The 22,327-nt window shown below is 50.6% G+C and overlaps 1 protein-coding gene across 2 annotated transcripts in view; it reads left to right on the forward strand.

The window, feature by feature from the left end:
* Window positions 1-1,811: 1,811 nt before the first annotated feature.
* Window positions 1,812-22,327, forward strand: part of ITGA3 (integrin subunit alpha 3) — a 34,011-nt gene continuing 13,495 nt past the window's right edge. For both annotated transcript variants that reach the window (XM_036757775.1, XM_036757776.1), the window contains exons 1-9: window positions 1,812-2,407; window positions 13,563-13,690; window positions 14,180-14,259; window positions 16,114-16,363; window positions 18,005-18,091; window positions 18,465-18,672; window positions 19,165-19,358; window positions 20,839-20,927; window positions 21,332-21,468. In XM_036757775.1, coding sequence (XP_036613670.1) covers window positions 2,193-2,407; window positions 13,563-13,690; window positions 14,180-14,259; window positions 16,114-16,363; window positions 18,005-18,091; window positions 18,465-18,672; window positions 19,165-19,358; window positions 20,839-20,927; window positions 21,332-21,468 — 1,388 coding nt within the window. In that variant the 5' untranslated portion in view covers window positions 1,812-2,192. The remainder of the gene's footprint in view (window positions 2,408-13,562; window positions 13,691-14,179; window positions 14,260-16,113; window positions 16,364-18,004; window positions 18,092-18,464; window positions 18,673-19,164; window positions 19,359-20,838; window positions 20,928-21,331; window positions 21,469-22,327) is intronic.

Genomic DNA, 22,327 nt, shown 5'->3' on the forward strand with positions numbered 1-22,327 from the left:
AAAGAAGAGGTGGTGAAAGACTGGCCATCATCCTTTTCATAGGCAGGGGAACAGATGCAATATCTTCAGGGACCTTTCCAGCTATCATGGTGTTGGTTGATGATTGCTTAGGAGACCCACCCACCTGCAGAGGAGCCACCACCCAGTGTCAACAGCTCCCTGGCTCAGCCTCCCCATCCAGTCCTCAGAGGCTGGGCTAAAGGTCAGAATCCTACAGGATTCAGAGAAAGTCCAGGGTGGGGCTGCCCCCAGAAGATAATGGAATGTTGGAGAGGGAAGGTAATGGGATCACCCTTTTGAAGAGGGGCTTTTTAAGGAGAAGAGAGGATAAATCAGCTGTGTTAGATTCAGTGTAGTGCTATCTGATGGCTGCTGAAGTGAAGACATTACCTCCAACAGGATCTGGGAATTATGATTAGGTTAGAGGCCTCTGGGATGCTGGTGCAGTGGATAGATACCACGCTGGACTTTGAGGTTCAAAGACTACTACAGACACTTCTTAGCTGTGTGGCCCTGGACAAGTCAGGGTACCTAGGTGGTTCAGTGGTTCAATGGCCCTGGAGTCAGGAGGACCTGAGTTCAAATCCAGCATAACTGTATGACCCTGGGCAAATCATTTGACCCTGCTTACCTCAGTTTCTTCATCTGTTGAATGAGCCGGGAGAAGAAAATGGCAAACCAGTCCAGAATCTTTGCCAAGAAAACCCCATTGGGGTCAAAGAGAGCCAGACACCGACTGAAAAAATGACTCAACAACAACCTGGGCGTCACTTCACCCCTGCCTCAGTTTTCTCATCTGTAAAATGGTGTGATAATAGTTCCTACCTTGGAGAGTTATGAGGCTCAAATGAGATAACATGCAAAAGTGCTTAAATTTTATTATTGTAATTGTTACATTATCAAATATTCTCATTGTCGTTGTTATTAAGGACGGCTGAGGAGCATGGACTCCACTGTCCACCCAATTCCCAGTTCAGTAGACTACAGATCACTAAGGATGAGTGGGAAATGTAGGTGTGACTTAGTTTCCCCTTGGTTAAAAGGCAGGCTGTGAATGCCTTGTGCTTTGAGATCCTGGAAGACGCTTTGTTAGGGCCCTTCCGGCTATATCGTTACTAATTAATGTCGATGTTCCTATTGCCATTTATCTGGCATGTTCTGTCCCCCGTTCACTACCGCAAACGAGCAAGGTTCGGGACAAACTGTCCGCACACAGCGCCTAGAGAAGAGGATGGCTCAGATATTTCAGCGACCTTCTCCAGGACGGAGAGCTAGGAGACAGGCGAGACTGGGATCCGAACCAGCCCTCCAGCCGGACATTCCTAGCCAGAGAGGAGAGATAACCCCGAGAGGCTCCAGCCGTCTGCTGACCCCTCCCGGAGGGCGCGGGGCCGGGACGCGATCGCTGCCGCAGCACCAATAGCCGCAGCGGCAGCGGCGAGAACAAACTGCAGGACACCTTCCCTGCCGCCGCCCCGCGACTGACCTCCCAACCCGTTGGTCCGGTAGCAGACTCCCGGGAGACAGCGGGGTCAGGTCTTGGGGGGCCCTGAACAGGTGTTTAGGGGAGGGCGCCGGAGTTGGCGGGGAGGACGATGAGGGAGGGGCGCAGCTGCCCCTTTAAGAGGTGGTTGCAGAGCCGAGCCCTTCTCCACCCTTTCCCCGGAAGAAAAGCGGAGCCAAGGCCCGGGCGTGCTAGGTGGGGAGGTGCGGAGCTGGGCGTGGAGGAGGCGGGGCCGCAGGACCCCTCCCTCCCGCCCTCCCTTGCTCCCTCCCAGCTGCGATCCGGCCCCTGCAGCCCATAGCCCGGATCGGGTAGCCAGCGCCGGCAGAGCGAGGAGGGCGCAGCTAGAGCGGAGCCTGAGGGAGGAGAAAGTGGCAGGAGGGCAGGGCTGAGGACACAGGGGGCCAGAGGGTCCATCCGTGCTGGCTGCGGTGACACAGTCCAGAGAAGGGAGGGAAGGGGGCAAGGGAAGGGAAGAGGGCGTGATACTGACCCCGGCTGGTGAGGACAAGGTGTGAAACTGACCAGGGGCACCTGACTGGACTGAGTGGGGCCACCTGACGGGGTTGGCCGAGGGACGGTCGGCTACGCTGCAGGCGGCCGCGGGGGAAACAGGTGAATCTGAACACCCACACCTCCCTCGCTCCCTCAATATACACCCGTCCGCCCCTCCGGGTCGGCTGTAGCCATGGACCCGGGCCCCCGCGGCCGCCGTGCCCCCTGTGCCCAACGCCTGCCCCTCTGCGCCTTGGCGCTGGCCTTGGCAGCTACCGGCTGTCGCGTTGCCTCCGCCTTCAACCTGGACACCCGGTTCCTGGTGGTGAAGGAGGCCTCGAACCCCGGGAGCCTCTTCGGCTACTCGGTCGCCCTCCACCGGCAGACTGAGCAGCAGCAGCGCTACCTGTGAGTCGGGGCGGGGGCAGGGGCTGGGGATGGCGGGAGACCGGGAGATCAAAGAGGGACCTCCAACACTCGCGTACCCAGCCCGCTTCCTTTGAGCGCTTAGAATGCCCCTGGGGTTTAAGGATTTATGGGCCCAGGAGGGGATAGCTTTGCTGAGAGGGGAAGGATTGAGGGGGAAGAAGGGGGGGGTGGGGGTGCAGCGGCGGGATCTGCGGTGGGAGGAGAGTAGATAATCCCTAACACGTGCGGGAGCTGCTCCAACCTGCTTCTCCCCTCTAGAAAAATTCCCAGTCTTGAGGCTCAGGCTGGGGGTGGGGTCCCCTTTGTGCCTGGAGACCCTGGAGACATGACTAGGACTGACTGGATTCCTGAACACTCCCCCACTCTTCTTTTCCCCGAATCCTGGGCACCTTGTTCCTAGCCCCGGCTTTAAGACTTGAGCTCCCAGTCACGGGGAACGGGAAAAGGCCCAAGGGAACAGCCATGTGTCAGGAAGAAATCCTCAGCTTAATGACCGTCTTCACTGCCCACTCTCCACCTTGTCCTTCCATTGCTGACCTCACTAGCCATATCTTTGGCATGTCCAGGGATAATAGCATCCTAAGATCTATAACTGAAAGGGATCAAGGAGGAAATCTAGTTTAACCCCACTCCTTTTACTGAGAAATAGACTGAGGCCCAGAGAAGGGCAGAAGGACTTGCCCAGGGTTACCCAAGAGGTCGTCATTTATTCCTATATAGAGCCTTAACGACTTAGAAAGTAGGTGTCCTTGCTATAGTCACCCTGTGACAGAGCATCCATTTATCAGATGAGGTGAAGTGACTTGCCCCCAAAATACTCAGCTAGAACAGGATCTGGACTGGATTCGAATTCAGATGCTCTGATTCTGAGTCGAGGGCTCTCCTCTCTGATTCGGGATGAATGGACTGGATAGATGGAAGCTGTTTCGCTGATTGAGGTCTGGAGGGGGCAGTGCTACCTTGACCTAACCCACGTGCGCCCCCTTGAGGTTCCAGTGGTGGGAAGAGGGCATGCCATCCTAATGCTTTCTCACCCCAACAGTTGGGACCCCCCCACCTCCTTCTCCTCAGCATCTTCTCCACATTCCACACATTCATGCTGAATCTTCAGCCCTGAGTGTGTTTGTTTTGGTTTGAAGAGGAAAACGGTATTTTTTCTCCTTTCCCTCTTCTCTATTCCCCACCCCCCCAACAGCTTCTGAGAAAAAGGAATGGGGCAGGGAGGTCAGGGTTCTGGAGGGAGAAAGTGATAGCATCCAGCTGTTTGAGTCCTGAGTCCCCTGTTGGACACAGCCGTTGTGAGGTTGACCTATTTATTATTAGAGGTTGAGTGCTTTGGTATCTTAAATAGGGTGCTTGTCATTGTTCAGCCACTTCCGACTCTCCATGACCTCTTTGGAGTTTGTTTGTTTTTTTGGGCAAAGATACTGGAGTGGTTTGCCATTTCCTTCTTCAGCTCATCTTACAGATGAGGAAACTGAGGCAAGCAGGGTGAAGTGACTTGCCCAGAGTCACACAGCTAGTAAATTTGAACTCAGACCTTCCTGGCTCCAAGCCTGGCATTCTGTTCGCTGCACCACCTAGCTGTCTCAGATGGAGCACAGGCTGGGCATTTATTTTATTATTTTATTTTGGTGGAGGTGGGCTTGAGCAGGAAGACCCCCATGCGAGATTGGGGAGATGGGTGTGTCAGGATGATCAGGTAATTGCTACATCAAGGGAAGGAAGCAAGAGTAGTTCAGCTTTCTCAGAGCTGGGTGGCCTTAATGGAGAGAGCTCTCAACCTCTACTCCCAGGAAGTAGTGAGGCTGAGGGAATTGCAGCAGAGCACAGGGACCCGCCCTGCCTAGTCCTAGGCCTGTGCCCTCCTGAGAACCTTGGGAAGTGGCTAAAGTCTAAACCTTCCTGTCAGCCTTGACCTTTGACCTCTGGCTGGTTGATCCCAGCTCCATCCAGGGCTCAGCCCTAACTTGGGAAAGGTTGAGGAAGGATGAGGGAGTCTGGGCCAGTGAGTTTTTGTGGTGCTTGGTCTGATAGGGGACTGTGTTTGGAGACTGCAGACAAAGCTTCTTCCTTAGTTTACGGTAGAACCACAGTGATTCTTCAGCATGAAACAGTGTAGTTCAATGGCACTGTCCCACTGCTGAAAGTCAGGAGACCTGTCTCCTCGTCCTGGCTGTGTGACCTTGGTCAAGTCAATTCCCCTCTCTTCAGTTTCCTCTTGTAAAGCAAGAAATTTGAACAGACTAGACGATGTTATCCAGTGAAAAGAGCACTGGTGTTTGTCAGAGGATCTGGGTTCAAATATTGGCTCTGCTAACGCCACTTTATGACCTTACACAAATCACTTAACATCTCTGGGTCTCAGTTTCCTCATCTGTTAGATGAGAGGATTGGATTGGATGGCCTTTGAGAGCCCTTTCAGCTCTAAATCTACTCTCTCTGATCTTTGAGATTCCTTCTCCTAGGCTCCAACAGCGTATAATTCCACATACCTTCCCCTGACTCCCAGAGTGAGAATTATCAGAGGGGCATGAGAATTCAACTCCCCTGCGGCAAATGAACTAAATTTTTAGGTATGTGAGTCTCACTCTACACTTTGCCCCAAATGTCCTCTTCAGGAGAACTCAAAGCACCACTGTTCAGAACCATAGAACTTTAGAGCTATAAGGGACTTTCTAATCTGCTACCTCCCTCCCCTTGCCCCGAAATGTCCTCTTCGGGGCTTTTGGAGTGCAGAGATTCTGGATCTATCTGTGACAACTGGATATAATCCTAGACCTACCTGAACCTAGAAATCTAGGTCATGTATGTGGCAGGAGGAAGGGAGGGGTACGTATGAGAGGGGTGGAGAAATTGTGATTTCTAGGTCCCTTGGGGAAGTTTTCAATCTCTTGCTCTGCCAGAGACCCCCTCAGCGGGGCCAGCTGGGCTTGGACAGACAATCAGCTGTGTATACAGATGTGAACAGCTGCTTGAAAAGTCAAGCTGTGAACTGAAACCTCCTGGCCGGGGCCTTGAGCTCTTGGGCCAGGACACCTAGGTTCCTCTAGGGGAAGGAAAAAATCAAAGACAGACGAAACAGCATTCCAATCCCTGACGGACAGCTTACGGTTCAACTAACACGCCGACATAGCGCCTACTGTGTGCAAGGTGGTGTGGAATGAGTAGGTGGGCTTCTTCTCAGACCGATGTACTGATCTCTCTTCAGGACTATGGTCCATTGCCCTCATACTTACACACACACACACACACACACACACACACACACACACACGACCTAGGTTTCCAGGTTTAGTTAGTTCTAGAACCATACCCAGTTGCCACAGAGAGACCCAGAATCTCTGAGCTTCAAAAAACCCTGAAGAGGACATTTCAGGGCAAGGGGACGGTGGTAGTATACTAAAAAGCCCCTTATAGCTCTAAAATTCTGGTTCTGAGCAGCGGTGCTTTGAGATCCTCAGCTGTCATGTCTCTATGGGATGAGCAAAGGGAGAAGCTGAGATGATTGCTTGAAGACAATGGGTTCCTGAGCCCTTCACTATTGTGCCTAATCAGAGCCTAGCATTTCTCTAGTGCTTTACGGTTATATTTATGCCATCTGATCCCCTCAGCAACCTTGAGAGGTAGATATTATGAACCCCAGTTAACAAATGAGGAAGCTGAGGCTGAGATAGGTTACGTGTCTTCCAGAGTCCAAGTACAGTGCTGCCTAAGATGGCTAGGTTTGTAGAAGCCCAATTTAGTTCATTATAGGGGGAAGAGTTTCAGCAGGAGCAGATATGACCCTACTAGAGTCCTCCATCAAAGGGCTGCCCTTGAGGGGCTAGAGGGCCTCATGTGGCCTCAAAGCCACAGGTTCCCCACCCCAGGGCTAGCTCTTCCCTTCCTCCTAGACTGACACCAGGGAGCACTATGGGAAGAGAAAGCTGTGGGCACCCGCTCTAGAGCCAGGAGTGACTACTGTGATCTCTGGAAATATGTTCCCTGTAGGGTAGGCTGAGCTGGCACTCTCTGGGCCTAGTGCCAACTGGAGGATAGCAGCCAAGGCCTTAGGCACCTATCACAGAGGGTGAACCTCCTTCTTTGTCCTATCTCCACTTCAGAAGCCGGTGAGAGAGTCCTTCACCTTGGAAGAAATGTTGTTGCATGCCAGCTTCTTCTGGCAAGGAGGAAGAGGTTGGTAGGGGTGGGGTGCTTTTTTCAGCAAGTGGGCTTGCAAATAGACATTTCTCAGGAGCCAGAAAGAAGGAGGAAGACACCCAGAAAGTAGGAAGTGGTGAAAAAGGTATCCAAGCATCCCTTCCTCTTTCAATCCATAATGAAGTGTTGGCTGGTCCTTGGGTAGAGGAGCTGGTGAAGATTGTCTTGACATATCCTTTATACCTACTTTGGGTGCCTTCCCCCAGCCCCTTTCTTCTCTCTACCTCGTGTCTTTCTCCTTCTTGTCTCTTTCTCTCCTTTTCTCCCTTATCTTTTTCTCCAATATCACTTTCTCTTTTTCTCCCCATCTTTCTCTTCCCATCTCTTTCTTCCACCATCTTTTCCTCCACTCCTTCTCTCTCCTCCTTCTCTCTCTCCCCCACCATCTCTCTCTGTTGACCTCATCATTCTCCCTCCATCTTTTCCCTCTCCCTCTCTTTCCCTCCACCTCTCTTAGCCTATCTCTTCCCCTTACTCCATTACTTTCTTTCCCCATTTCTTTCTCCCCATCATTCTTCCTCCCCCTTTCTCTCTTTCTCCTTCTTTCTCATCCTCATCCATCCAGTTACTCTGGCTTGAGAGCTGAGTCACTGGTGGGGACAGGGCAATGTGGGGGGGCAGTGAGGGTAGAGGAGGCCTTCTGTTCCATCTTGGGCATTATAGAGCTTTGCTACTACAGGGGAGAGTCCTCCAGGGAGATGTCTAATTCAGGAAACAGGGTTGGCACCGAGCTGGGATCCAGGCAGCAGGGAGCTGCTGCCCCTAGGCAGAACATGCTCCTTCCCTCTTCTTACAGCTCCCATCCCTTTGGGGAAGATTGACCTTAAATCAGAAACAACAGACCCACCTTTGCTTGGGTGCTCTCTAGGAGGCCCCATACCCTTCTGGAATTGAATTTGCCCTGCCCAGTCTTATTGGGAGGAGAGGAAGAGGGGGGGTCTATCTGAGCTGTGTCCCCACCCAATCTCTCTGAAGTGAACCATTTGAAGAGAGTGTGAAAGTTATTATTATCCTACACCCACTCCCTCCTTCTCCTCCTTGGCCTTACCCCAGCCTGCCTTTTTCTTCTCTGGAGTGATGGATGCTGATGCCCCTAACCCTCCTGAGTGCCATTTCCTAGCTTTTATCACTTCTGCTGTTTCTCTACTTTGATGCTCCATTAGCTTTGAACTATGAGGGAGTCAGGCTAGGGGAGGAAGCATTGCTTCTCAGTGCTTCAATTCTCTAGAGGAGGGGAGGGGCTCAGATACCTTATAGGGGAGAGGATGAGAAAAGCAGCTGTTTTGCAGGAATTTGGAAGGTTCTTTCTATCATCTTGCCTCCCTTTCCCCAAAACTATCTCAGAGAGATTAGAGGAGAAATACCGTCTGTGCATGAAAGAATTGTGATCTTGGACTAGTCTCTTAACCCCTGGGCCACAGTTTCCTCATCTGTAAAAAGAAAGAGTTGAACTAATTGTCGAAGCTGGTTGAAAGTTCAGAGTTGAAACTTGTGCTTCCTTTCAGCCCTAGAACTATGGCCCTGGGTCTTCTGAAAGAAGGAGAATCCTCATTCTTGTCTATTCCATCCCTTTTGATGTTTAAACCCATTTCAGTATATTAAGCTTTGCCTTGGGGTCCCAGCCAGAAGGGTCAGAGTCCTCTAGAAAGACTGGGAGATCAAGATTAGGATCGGGAGAAGTATCAGGCTGAGGGAGGGGTTCCTCCCCTACCCCACGGACTAGAAGTTGCCAAAACCTTCTTGGCTGAGAGGTTGAGAATTATTTATTCAACAAACATTTATTTAGCACTTATTATGTGCCAAGTACTGTGCTTCTTGATCCTGAACATGGTTGGGAAAATAATATTCTTGTCATACAAGGGTTCCTTATTCTGCCTCTGGTTTAGGTTTGGTTTGGAAGGGAAGGATGTGCAATGTACCACACACCTTCAGGCTCAATGCACTGCACAGTCCTTTCATTGAAGGGTTTGGGGAAGGAGATGAGGCTGTGTGATTTTTCACTAGTTGACCTCTCCGACTCCTTATAGGGTGCTCTGCGGTGGTAGGAAGATTAGTGGGACCCCAGAATGGAGCTCAGCAGAGCAGAAGCCCTTTTCACATCCTCCCTCCATGGCTTTCTTTTGTCTACTTCCCCTGATCATTTTGGCTGTCTTTCGGACTCTGGACAGGGTACTCACCCTATTCTAGATAGATTTGAGTGGAGAGGGGATGCTCTAGGTTGGCTTCTGTGACTCTGGATATAAAGAGGAGTGCTGAGTCTCAGAGAAATCAGGCAGGAGCCAGAGCAGATAATTCTGTCTTGCTTTGAGTGGAAGGTGGTATCTGGTTGGGGGCCTAGGATTGCAGTTGGCCCAGCCTTATTTATTCTGGTCCTCCTTTGAATTCAAGGATCCAGGAGTATGGTGAAGGGAGGGGATGAGCTGAGTGATCAGGAAAGAGTGAAGGAACAGACTATTTCTGACACAAAAATCCATGCCCATTTCCCTCTCTACACATTCTCCTACGCTTCTGTCTCTGCCCTATTGCCTGGCCTGTCGGTAAGTGAGATGCTGAAGCCTTTCATGGGATCATAGGTTTATAGCTAAAAGGAACTCTAGAGGTCATCATTGCAACCTCCATCGTTTTACAGGTGAGGAAACTAAGGCACAAAGTCACTTGCCCATGGTCACATAGTTTGTAATGGAGGCAAGACTTGAACCCAGTTCTTTTTGATTCTTATGTCCAGTGCACCACCCACTATGACTATAACTTTTTAAATAAGTTGAAGCGCTCATTTACATGGCACCCAAAGTCTAGGAGTCCTCTCCTCTTCTCCTCCTCCATCAGAATCTCTCAGTTCAGTTGTGATGAACTCCAAATATACCTTTGCCATCTGTTTCATATGTCTGTTGTTGTTCAGTCATGTTCCACTCTTCATGACCCTGTGGACCCCTGTCCCTTGGATTTTCTTGGCAAAGATGCTGGAGTAGTTGGCCATTTCCTTTCCAGTGGATCACCAATCCATAGGCAAACAGAAGTTAAGTGACTTGCCCAAGGTCACATAGCTAGGAAGTTTCTGAGGCTAGGTTTGAACTTGGGTCTTCCTGACTTTGAGCCTAGCACTCTATCCACAATGCCTCCTAGCTGCCTCTCTTCATATGCCTTGCTGTTGTTCATTCATTTCAGTCATGTCTGACTCTTCATGACCCCATTTGGGGTTTTCTTGGCAGAGATACTGGAGATCCTGTGCCATTTTCTTCTTCAGCTCATTTTACAGATGAGTAAACTGAGGCAAACAGGGTCAAGTAATTTGCCCAGGATCACACAACTAGGAAGTTTCTGAGGCTAGATTTGAACTCAGGTCTTTGTCACTCCAGGCCCCAGCGTTCTATCTACTGTGCCACCTAGATGTCCACATGCCTACCCAATCCTTAATCTAAACTCAGAGGCACTTCTGCAGAGAAATGTCTTGATGTAGCCTTTTCCTTTCTGCCCTATGTTTTGTGTTGTTCCTGGGCACTTAACAGGATATCCTGTGGTATCTGCGGTGGTGTCCCTTCACCAAATCTGAGATGCCACAAGACTAAGACCATATCTAAGCTTTGTATCTCTGCATGCTGCTGGTACAGTGCTTTGCATATAGTAAATATTTGTGGAATTGAATTGACCTTCATCTAGGAAAAAAAAACCCCATCCAGCCTAACTGGGTTACACTAGGGTCAGTCACCGCCCCCCAACATGCTATCACTGTGCCTACCTGTTCTCCTTCCTCTGTCTCTGATGCTTACACCTCTCTACCCTCCACCTTTCCCCCAACCTTGCATAGAACTCTGAAGGCGTGATCTGCTCCATCCTGGGCAAGGAGCCAGCGGGGCTGGAGAGGCCTCTGAGCCAGGAGCTAAAAATACCCAGGGGCTGGGGGGAAGGGGGGTTGGTATAGCGGGAAGGTTCCCTGTGGAATCTCTAGGGAGGGAGGGGATTGGATCCAGATGGAATTGGTGAGGGGAGGTGACTTCTGTTTGGGCATCCCTTCTTTCTCCTGACTTGGTGTCTGTAGGCCCAGGACTTGCACTGAGGATGAAGGAGGTGAGGAGTAGGCAGCCAGACAGTTGACTGACTCCTATTCTGCTTGCTCGAGCCTTTAGGAGGGGGCTGAGTTTGGGGGAATGGGAGGGGAGGGCTAGCTTACAAGCCAGAGCATGCCAGCTGCCCAGCAAGGCAGGATGTTGTCTCGGCTAGGGAAGAAGGAACCCTACCGCTCCCACTCCTCTCCCCGCCCCCCCCACTTCTGCCCTGGGTCAAGAAGCAGTAGCAGCCTACAATCCAGGCAGAGAGGGTGGAGACAACTTTTCAGTTACATTTCATCAGTGGAATCTGGGTTGGACCTTCTCTAGGTCCCCCCTTTCTCCTCTCCCATCAAGGACCAAACCCATCTTGAGGTCATTTTGGCCAGCCCCTTGCCTCCAGGCAGCACTATGTCCAGTTCAGACGGATCTATTGTGCATCCCCCACCCATTCCATTACTCATGTTTGGGTCTTCTTAGATTTGGGGCCTACAGGATAGCTAACCTTCATCTCTCCCAACAACCATCTTTACACTTGTCAGTCAGTTGCGATTCTCTCTTCACTCTGACTAGTCTGGTAGGCAGGGGTCTGCTGGAGCCAACTCAGGCTGGGAGAGCTGATTGTTAAATTTTCAGTATGAACATTTACACCTTAGAAATCAACAGACTCTACAAATTAGGACTTGATTTATTGTCTTGAGGATTGTATAGATTTAAGAAAGTGATGGAGAAAATTACGATAATGCAGATGAAACTTAAAAGTGTGTCCTGGGGTTTCAGAAAATTAATTGTCAAACATTTACCAGCACAGTGCAGCTGATAGGCTGATGATTCCAGGGTCCAGCAGAAATGGGACCTCGGATTTCTGGTTTCATCAGCCACATTCCCATGCATAAGGAAGTTGGGTGGCGATTAATTAAAAAGTGGCACGGTGGCCTGGATCATCTCCCCACCTCGAACGCCTAGCTCCTGGTCCAGTTCCTGAGGGGGTGGGGAGCAGGTTCTAGTGGGTGGTCAGTCACTAAAGAGCAACATGACTTTCCTTGCCCTTTCCTATGTCAGACTAGGAAGTGACTAACAGGGGGCTGACAGGGCAGGGCTGGCACCTGGCCAACCGTGTGTGTGTGTGTGTGTGTGTGTGTGTGTGTGTGTGTGTGTGTGTGTATGTATGTGTTGGTACTGCCAAGGGGAGGGGGAGGGGGACTCTCCTTAAACCCCCTCCTTCCTCCTATTTCCCCGGGGCCTTAAAACAAAGCTTTTGCTGTTGAGGTGTGTAGGGAAGCATAGGTTGTGTCCCGCTTCCCCCTCCCAGGCTCCTCAGGCTCTGCATTCCTGACATGAGAAGGGAAGGATCTCCAAGTCTCTACATGCCCAGGGTTTGAACCTCTTCTCTCACTCCCATCTGCCCCTCATCAGCGACTCCGAGTCACTGACAAGAGGTGGAGATTGCATCCTGATGCTGCTCTTGGCTCTGCCTTGGTGCCAGGTGTGGAAGGGCAAGAGAGGGGAATTAAAAAAGCCAGTGGTGGGTGAGTGGGAGGGAGAAAAGTCAACATGAGTCCCCTTGGGCTAAGAATTGGATTAGAACCCAGGAAATAGGGTAGGAAACAGTAGCTCTAGCAGACTTGTGGGAGAGCAAGGGAGGGAGCCACAAACATCCATGGCCTTACTGCTTCTCAGCCTTTATCTGGCTGACCCCATTCTCTGGTTTGGGGTGGGGTGATAGAGAGCAGAGGAATGCCTGGAAGCTCCGGAGTCTGTCACATTCCCCCTCCCCACTTACCTGCCCCTACCTCAACCAGTCTAACTCCCCAGCTTTAATTATTGGTTCCTGAAGCAGCAATAAAACTCTCTCTGTGCCTTTAGAGATGTGAGGCAGGGATGCCAGTTAGGTCTGGGGAAGAAGTGACCAGGGCCTACCTGACCTGGGGTTGTGGCCCTCTGCATTGAGGGCAAGAGACACTGTGAAGTTAGATACATCCCAGATTTCACAGCTGATATTGGGGTGAAAGAGAGAGACAGAGAGAGAGAGACAGAGAGAGAACGGAGCAGGAAGTGGCACTCCTGGCTGACTCGAAGGACGGTGGGATTTTCCATAGGAACAGGGAAGCTCCGAAGAGAGATGGGTTTAGGGAAAGAATTAATGAATTCTCTTTTAGAAACGTCAACTCCAAAGAGTGGAGAAGTGAGAGGAAAGTCAGCGCAGGCACTGAGTGTGCATCCCCAAAGCTTTCTTGAGACATTTAATTGAAAAAATCCAAGAGAGATATATAGGCTGATGGCTTGAGAGAGTTTGGGTTTAGTGAGGGTTTTTTTTTTAAGGATTGTGGAGACTTGGGCATGTTTGTAGACAGAAGGGAAAGATTCAATGGGCAAGGAGAGTGGAAGATGGGTTGGAGAGGATAGTGGTTGGGAACATTTGCTGGAGAATATGGGAAGAGATGGGATTGCGTTGGTTGGTCAAGTTGGTCTTGGAGAGAGGAAGTCCACATTGACATCAGAGACTACAGGAGAAGAGAACAGGGGATGAAGTCAAGGGCTTGTGAGATGCCGTGGAGGGGGAAGGGCATCCTTGCCTCACGTCTCCCAGTGAATGTCTTCATTTCCTCAGTACCCTGTGAGTTGGCCCTTAAGCTTTACTCAGATGCCCCTGCACTTCTCAGTGATGTGTCAGACTTCCTGAGGATGATCTCTTTCCTGGGGGAAGGGGAGTGCTGAGGCTTGCAGAGGCAGTCCTCGGGCTGTTCAGTGAGAGAAAGGACCCCGTTGCCCCATCCTCTCTGGTACAGGTACCCTTTTCTTAGAATGGGCTTCCCTTTACCTTGGATGGTACATCGACTCAGAGCCAAACGTTAGTATGACCTCTGGTCTCTTTTCTACCCCCCTAGACTCCTTGCTGGTGCTCCCCGGGACCTTGCTATACCTGATGGCTACACCAACAGGACAGGTGCAGTGTACCTGTGCCCCCTCAGCTCCCAGACAGATGACTGTGAACGGATGGATATAGAAGAAAAAAGTAAGGGGAAGGGGGCTCAAATCCCCTTGTCCTGTGTATTTCCCTGGGCAACACCCAAAGTACTATGGGAGTGGGGAGTTCAGAGGAGATGAGGTCACCATCCTCAAAAGGAGATCACAGTCCCTGCCCTTAGGGCACTCTCAGGCTGGGGATAGAGTGGGGCACAGAGCCCCAGATCACCATGGGAAGAAGAGGAGTGGAACATTCCAGGGAACTGGGACAGAAGGGAGGGACTAGGCTGGGGGAGAGGAGGCTGGTGCCCAGGGTGTGGGGAATAACTGAAAGGAAGATCCCAGGGCCAAAGAAGGCAAGGTGAGGGCCATTTTGGGGGTCAGTCTGCCTAACTGAAATAGAGAGTTGGAGCACTCAGCTGTTTGCCCTTGAGAAGCTCTGAGCCACTAGGAATGTGAGAAGTGAGTCTGTGTGGTTATGGGGGCATGTGCCCCCTTGGTCTTCAATTCCCCTTCTCGATCCTGACTTTGCTTTCAGGTGATCCCAAGCAGCATATTATTGAGGACATGTGGCTTGGGGTGACAGTGGCCAGCCAGGGACCAGCGGGCAGAGTGTTGGTGAGTGGGTAGATGTGACTTGGCTCATCCACAGCTCCTGTGCTTCCCTTGTACCTTCCAGACTATTCAGATCTCCCTGGGGGTGGGGGATGGAGGGAATGTTACATGGCAGAAGAAGAACCAGGAATCTGAGTACCTGGGCCTCTGAGAACAATATGTGTGTGTCCCAGGGGCTTACGTTGCTCTTCCCAGGCTGGGTGTGGCCCCAGCCCTCTTCCTAGTCCCTAGGGTGCCCACCCTTCGTGGGAACAAGCTGATTGAGCCTCTGGGAGGAAAGGGCAGAAGGGGCCCCAGGCGGCACAGACTTGGCTTTAATTGCTTCCTTTGGGAGGGAGGCAGGGCAATGGGAGCCAGGGAGAAGTGGCACAGTTCCTGGGGAATCTCGCCTGCCCCAGCCTGGGTGTCAGGGGCTCCTGTCTACCTTAGGGCACTCTCTGGAATCCTCACCCTCCCCTCTCCTGTGCCCTTCTTCCTCACCCGCCCCCTCTGTAACCCTCAGGCCTCAGTGTTGGCTCTTCCTCAGTGCCCGCTATCCCCATGCCCAGCCCTGACTTCTGCAGGAACAAAATTCGGGAACCCCATTTTGGATTGAACCTAGGGTCTATTGCAGAACTCTGCCTGTGAGCTCTTCTGGAGTCCCCATTCTTGGCCATTTCTAGATCAGTTCACTTCTAGAATAATGATGATCAAGCATTTAAGATTTGCAAAGCACTTTGTAAAAATTATCTCCTCAATAACCCTGGGAGGTAGGTGCTATTATCCCCACTTTACAGATGGGTAAACTGAGTCAGGCAGTGTTTAAGTGCTCAGGATTATACCGCTTTTGAGTGTCTGAGACAGGATTTGAACTCAGGTCATCCTGACTCCAGGGCCAGCACTCTAAACCACTGTACCACCTAGGGTGACTTTTACCTCATCCCCTCTTGTTTTAGTAATGATAGTCATAATAATTTTTATATAGCCCTTTAAGATTGGCAGGTCATTTTACATACGTTATATCACTGGATACTCATAGCAAGCTGGGGAGTGGCTACTGTTATCATCCCCATTTTACAGATGAGGAAACTGAGGCTGGGAATTGTTAAGTGCCTTGCCCAGGGTCACAGAGATAGTAAGAGTCTGAGGCAGAATTTGAACTCAGATCATCCTGACTCCAAGTCCTTTCCTACCCTTTCCACTTTGTCACATAAGTGGGACCCTGCACATACCTATACACACATGCACACACATGCACGCACACACACATACACACGTGCACGCACACCCACATACACACATGCATGCACACACGCACACACGTGTGAACACAGGCACATACATGCACACATACATACGCGCATGCACGCACATGTGCGCGCACACATGCACGCATATGCACGTACACTCTCTCTCTCTCTCTCTCTCTCTCTCTAACTCTAGGTCAACATCTGTTTTTGTTTTTTGTTTGTTTTTACTCTAAGAGTACAGGGTATTTGCAGGGTAGGGGGCAGGCGGGATGTTTTTACTTCCAGCGTAACCAGTTTCTTCTGGGCCTCTGAGCCAAGGACTGCCCCTAACTCATCCTTCTACGATAATCCCCCCAAATCCCTTTTTTTCCAAGGAGTAGTGCTCCCTTTCCCTCTCCTCCCTCCCGGGGGAATCTAATCTAACGCATAGAAAAAAAATCATCACTTTCAAGAGTTAGTGGAGGAGATAAAAAGAACCCAGGGCCTCCTCCTTCCTCACTCCCAGAACAATAAAGGAGACCTGGTGGGAGAGGTCTGAGGGACAAGCAAACAACTGCCTGGCCAGGTCCCTGGCTATGGGGCCTCCGGTGGGTCGTGACAAAGGTTTGGTCTGGGTGGGGGTCCCCAGGTCTGCGCCCATCGCTACACCAAGGTGCTGTGGTCAGGGACAGAGGACCAGCGGCGGATGGTGGGCAAGTGTTACGTGCGGGGCAATGATCTACAACTCGACGCCGGAGACGACTGGCAGACATATCACAATGAGATGTGCAACAGCAACACAGACTACCTGGGCACAGGCATGTGCCAGCTGGGCACCAGTGGGGGCTTCACCCACAACACTGTGTACTTTGGGGCACCCGGTGCCTACAACTGGAAAGGTGAGTCCGAAAAAGTGGCAAATGGTAGATGCCAGCTAGCCCGGGCCAGTGGGAGGAGCATCAGGCAGAGCCTTGCAGGATCACCCAGGAAGATGGAAGCAACAGGCTGGGCTGGCTATCAGTGGCTGCTTCCTCCTCTTTCCCATCCCGACCCATCGGTTTTCAATACATCTCGGTTGTAGTTTCAGTCTTTTTATAATTGTGGAATGCACTTCCCATTCTTCTAGCTGATGGAAACAGCAGATGAGATCCTTCACTGGGGACAGTCACAGCAGGAGCTTCATCTATCTATCACTGTAGGCCAAGCTGTTAGACTCTTTCTCTGCTATAAACTTCTCCCTTCCTCTCTCTGTCTCTCTCTCTCCTTCCTGTCTTCTTTTCTCTTCCCCTCCTTCCCTAGATTCTTTCCTCCTCTCCTTCCCTCTCCCTTCTCTGTCTCTCGCTCTCTCTCTGTCTCTGTCTCTCTGTCTCTGTCTCTGTCTCTCTGTCTCTCTGTCTCTCTCTCTCTCTCTCTCTCTCTGTCTCTCTCTGCCTCTCTCTCCGTCTCTCTGTCTCTCTGTTTCTCTCTCTATCTCTCTCTCACTCTCTCTCTGTCTCTCTCCTTCCTTTCACCCTTTCTCTTTCCCTCCTTCCCTAGACTTTTCCTTCCTGTCCCTCTCTCTCCCCTTTTTCCCTTCCTCTCTCTCCCCCCTTTCTCTCTCTCCTTTCCATCCTCTGTGTGTGTGTCTGTCTCTTTCTCTCTCTTTCCTCCTTCCCTCTCTCCTTCCTCCTTTTGCCTCTCTCTCTCCCTCCCTTCCTCCTTGCTTTTCTCTGTCTCTCCCTCTTTCTCCCTCCCTCCCTCCCTCCCCCTCTCTCTCTTTACCTCTCTGCACACAAACATATCCCATGTTCCACCATGGCTGCCAACTTGAGCAGAAGGAGATCCCTCAAGTGGATGTGAATAGCCATTACAGAGAAGCCCAAGAACCAGATTTTCCATGGGCTGAACTATCAACCCAGGAGTCAGAGTTTGGGGGAACAACAGGATAGATGTGGCCGTAGATTTCTAATTCTAAAAAGAGACCCTGAAGAGAGTTTCTTTGCACTGATGGGGCAGTAGCAGAATATAGTAGCAAGGCTTCTGATTTTGGAGTCCCAGGGCCTGGAGTAGCAACCTGTCTCTGCCCCTTGCTGCGTGTGTGACCATGGCCTAGTTGAGTCACTTTTCAGAGTCACAGTTTCCTCATCTCTAAAATAGAATGGGTTAGTCTGAAATGATTTCTCAGGTCACTTCTGACTCTACAACTCTCTGCGGTCTTCCTAGAGGTGCTTTCTGGTTATAGTCAGTAGGATTTAGACTAGGAAGGGACCTTAGAAGTCATTTCATCCAACACCTTTCACAGAAAAAGAAACTGAGGCAGAACAAGTGCTTTACTCAAGGTTCACAAGAGATGGCAGAGCCAGAATTCGAACCCAAGCTTTTTGACTCTAAGTGGAGCATCTTTTCCCTGCTGCTGTGCTTGCCTCCTTAAGGAAGGGTGAGGGATCCTTAAAGAAGATGGTGGTGGAAGGCAGGAATGGTTTCTATGGCAATTCAGAGTCAGGAAGAAGAAGGAGGGATGGGCTCTGAGTTCATGCTAATTGTTCCCCCTTCCCTGTAAGGCACCACCTACATGATCCAGCGGAAAGATTGGGATTTTTCAGAGCACAGTTATACATACGAAGAAGACATAGGGCATCTGTATGTTGGTAAGTCCAGGGCTGGAATCCTTGGCTATGGAACGAAGAAGAGAGGCCTGGTGGGTGGAAGAGAAAGTCCGGAGGTAGCGAATGGATGCCCAGCTATCTGAGACAGCCACCCTCTTTTTTGATATCTTTATTCCAATATAATAGGTTTCCTTTTAACCATAGGTATTTTATTTTATGCATTTAAAAACATGATTCTGAGGAAGGGTCCATAGGTTTCACCAGACTGCCAAAGGGGTCCATGGCACAAAAAAAGGTGAAGTAATTCTGGTCTAGGGCACGCTTTCCAAGGGACATCAGGGGAGGTGATCAGGACTATTTGCAGGCTACAGTGAGGTCCCTTGTGCCCTACCACTTCCTTCTTATGTTTTCCCAGGGTACACAGTACAGGTGGGGAATGGCATCTTGCACCCTGAGAGTCTCACCATTGTGGCTGGTGCTCCCCGGCACCGCCACGCAGGCTCTGTCTTCCTCATGAACCTGGAGGCAGGTGGGGAAATGGAGACGAAGCAGGTGTTGGAGGGGAAGCAGGTGGGGGCCTACTTTGGTAGCGCCATCGCCCTAGCAGACCTTAACAATGACGGGTGAGTGAGATTCAAGGTCTGTGATGGACCTTGACCCTTCTCACTAATCTGGGGATCACAGTTCTTCACTATTCCAAGGAAATGGGCAGAGACATATGTAATTGTGCCTCCATTTTCATTTCCTCATCGATTTGAGATCAGAACTTGTGGTGGGCCCTGGGTTTGAGCATCATTTGCAAATAATTTGTCTTCCTGGGCATTGGTTTTCCTGTGGAGGGTTGCTGTGCATGGTTCTTGGAGATATGTGTTTAAAACTTGAATGTCGTTTGTAGGAAACCAAACAGTTTATTTTCCATGGCTTTTCCATACTCACGTATCGCACACATGGGTCTCATTATAGCCTTCCTGTGCCCAAAGTGTAAGACTGAAGGCCATGACTAAGGCAGCCCCAAGGCTCTGTGGATTTATTTCTGGGGAGCGTATCCATGGATCACTTTGAGAGGGGGGCGTCACAGGGCTACTGCCCTCACATCGTCTTCTCCACTGGGGTAGGTGGCAGGATCTCCTGGTGGGCGCCCCCTACTACTTTGAGCGGAAGGAAGAGATCGGCGGTGCAGTCTACATTTTTATGAATCAGGGGGGCATCTTCCCCACTAGCCCTTCCCAACACCTCTATGGCCCAAGTGGTTCAACTTTTGGCTTCTCTGTGGCCAGCCTTGGAGACATCAACCAGGACGGTTTCCAGGGTGAGATTCTTCCCTTCTCCTGCCTCTTCCCATCACCACCTCCTCCCCGTTACTCTTTTAAATGCACAAATATTTACAGAATACCTACTTTGTGAGGGCACTGTGCTGAGTTGCAGGGGGGTGAGTACAGAGAAGAATTAGATACAGTCTCATTCTTCCCAGAAATTACAGTGTAGTCAGAGGAATGATATGCACACGAGAAAAGATGGCTAACAAAACAAGGCAGTTGTTTAAATACCAAATGAGTGTTACACCCAGAAAGCTCTGGGGTTTAGAAGAGGGAAGATGTGTAGCCTGGGGACCTGAGAAAAGGCTTCTTAGGAGTGGTAAGACAAGATGGGCATTGAAGAGTAGATAACGTTTAGATAATTAGAAAGAAGGAAGGCCATGCTAGTGAGGAATGTGTTTGGGGGACAGTGAGTGGATTGGTGGGGAAGAGTAAATAGGATTCATCTAGGCAAGTAGGAGCTGGAGAGGCTGGAAGGGCAAGTGGAGGTCAGAGTACAGAAGGACTGTGTCTTGTAGGCCAAAAGGGGCCCTTGAAGACTTCTAAGTTGGGGAGGGAGTAACATCAGTCCTATGCAGCTCTGGCTGGGAAGGAATGCTGTGTGTGTGTGTGGTAGGGGGGTGGCGGCGGTGGGGTGTTGGGGAGAAGAATCAAAGAGATCAACTGGAGGTTCTTGCAGTAGTCCAAATATTGAGACCTTGAATTAGAGTGGTGTCACGGGAGAAGAATGCGTTACTATGGGAAAATCCACAGGACTGTAGGTTTAAGGTACTGGAGGTCACTGAGTTCAGCTTATGTGTTCTACAGATGAGGTGGCAGGTGAAAGTGAGGGAGGAATTGGAGTGGTCTTTAAAGTTTAAAATAAGGATGACTTGTAAATGAGTACCAGGGCAGTGGGAGTGGGTGGAGTTGATTTTGAAGGGAAGCTGAAAGGTAATGTACCTAGAGCACTAGACAGTCAGAACTGGATGGGATCCTAACTTGATCTCTGCCTAGCTGTGTAACCAGAGGCAAATCTGTTTCCCTCTCGTGGCCTCAATTTCTTTTCTTTGGGGCGCCCCCCCCCCAGGTGGAGAGAAAGGAAGGCAATTGAGGTTAAGTGACTTGCCCAAGGTCACACAGCTAGCATGTCAAGTGTCTGAGGCCAGATCCTCCTGATTCCAGGGCCGGTGCTGTACTTACTGAGCCAACTAGCTGCCCCTCATGGCCTCGGTTTCATGAGAGAGTTGGATTAGTTGGTTTCTAAAGGCCTTCTGAGTACATTTCTGTTTTTCTTTTGAGTTTTGCAATTTTTTTGCCTCCTGCCCTGGAACGTCTGTCCCGTCTCACCACCAACCTCCGTCTCTCTCCTTAGAGGTCTCTATTTCTCTGGCCTGGAAACAGTCTGGGAGGAATGGGACGGGTTCTCCGGGTGACTCATCCTAGAGTAAATTGTTCTCTCTCTCCCTTCTCCCTTCCTCCCCTCTCCCCTAGACGTTGCAGTGGGTGCTCCGTTTGAGGGTTTGGGCAAAGTGTACATCTACCACAGCAGCGCCTCAGGCATCAGCGACAAACCTCAGCAGGTACAGGGAGTGGGCATGCCGCTGGGCTGGCCACCTGCCTAGGAGTCAGTGTGTTCACCCCTCCCTTCTTGTCCAAGTGCCTGTCTGTCCCATGTACCCGTCTGGTCTTTCTGTCCATCAGTTTACTCTTCAGCTGTTGGTTGATGCCAGTGCTTAAATAGCCAGCCACAGGGAGTTTCCAGTTACCCAGCTATCTCTTGGGCTGTCTGCCTCTTTGCCTTGTATCTGGCTGCCCATCTATCTATTAGACCATCCCTCCATTTGTCATCCCCATCTCTCCCACCAAACACACAGACAGAAAACAGGGTGAGGGGTAACTCCTTAAGCCCCACAGGCCCTGCCGTCTTCTCCTCTGCAATCCCTCCCTACACACACTACCACCACACACCCCACTTTGCTCCCAGGTGATTCATGGGGAAAAACTTGGCACCCCTGGCCTGGCCACCTTTGGCTACTCGCTGAGTGGGCGGCTCGACGTGGATGAAAACTCGTACCCCGACCTGCTGGTGGGGAGCCTGGCTGACCGCATCGTGCTGTTGCGGTGAGCAGGATGGGAAGCATCCTCAAGGGTAGTGGGATGGACTGGCTTGGGGGACCCATTAGGAGTCAGGAGATCCATGCCTTGTCTGTCCCTCACTGTCTTTCAATCGGCAAGTGTCTATCGAATGCCTTTTCTGTGTCCAGCTTTCTGTGTCTTTGTCTATGTTTCTCTGTCTCTCCCTCCTTATTTCTCTATCATATCAACTCCATTCTCTCCATCGGAGGCAGGTATAGTGGAGAGTCCTTGATTGGGAGATAGGATCTGTTCTAAGATTAGTCATTAACTAGGCAGCTAGATGGTCCAGTGGATAGAGCCCTGGATCTGGAATCAGGAAAACCTAACTAGCCTAGAATACTTTCTGGCTAAGTCTCTCTTAAGTCACTTAACTTTTGTCTGCCTCAGTTGTCTCATCTGTAAAATGGGGATAATAATCACATCTACCTCCCAGGGCTATCATAAGGATCTAATGAGATAATATTGGTAAAAGTGCTTTGCAAACCTTCATGAGCTATATAAATGCTAGCTATTAGTATTAGCTGCCCTCACTTAACGTACCATTTCTATGAGTGTCTGACCTACGTGTGGGATTAGGTGATGGGGGTGAGGAGGAACCCAGCCTGATCTGGGCCGTCTCCATTCTCACCCCACCCCCAAGACTTCAGAGTGGGTACAACCTACAGGGGACAGACTGATGTGCCATGTGACCTTTGCCAAGTCATGCCCCATCTTCTGGACTCAGTCTTTTTATCTGTGACCAGGGGGTATTGGATTAGATGGATTTCAAGGTCCCTTCTAGCTCTTGAGTTCCAGGACCAATGCTCTGAGCTCTTCACGTAACAGGGGCTTGGGTGGCTGCCCA

This window comes from Trichosurus vulpecula, chromosome 4 (assembly GCF_011100635.1).
Source record: "Trichosurus vulpecula isolate mTriVul1 chromosome 4, mTriVul1.pri, whole genome shotgun sequence".
NCBI lineage: Eukaryota > Metazoa > Chordata > Mammalia > Diprotodontia > Phalangeridae > Trichosurus > Trichosurus vulpecula.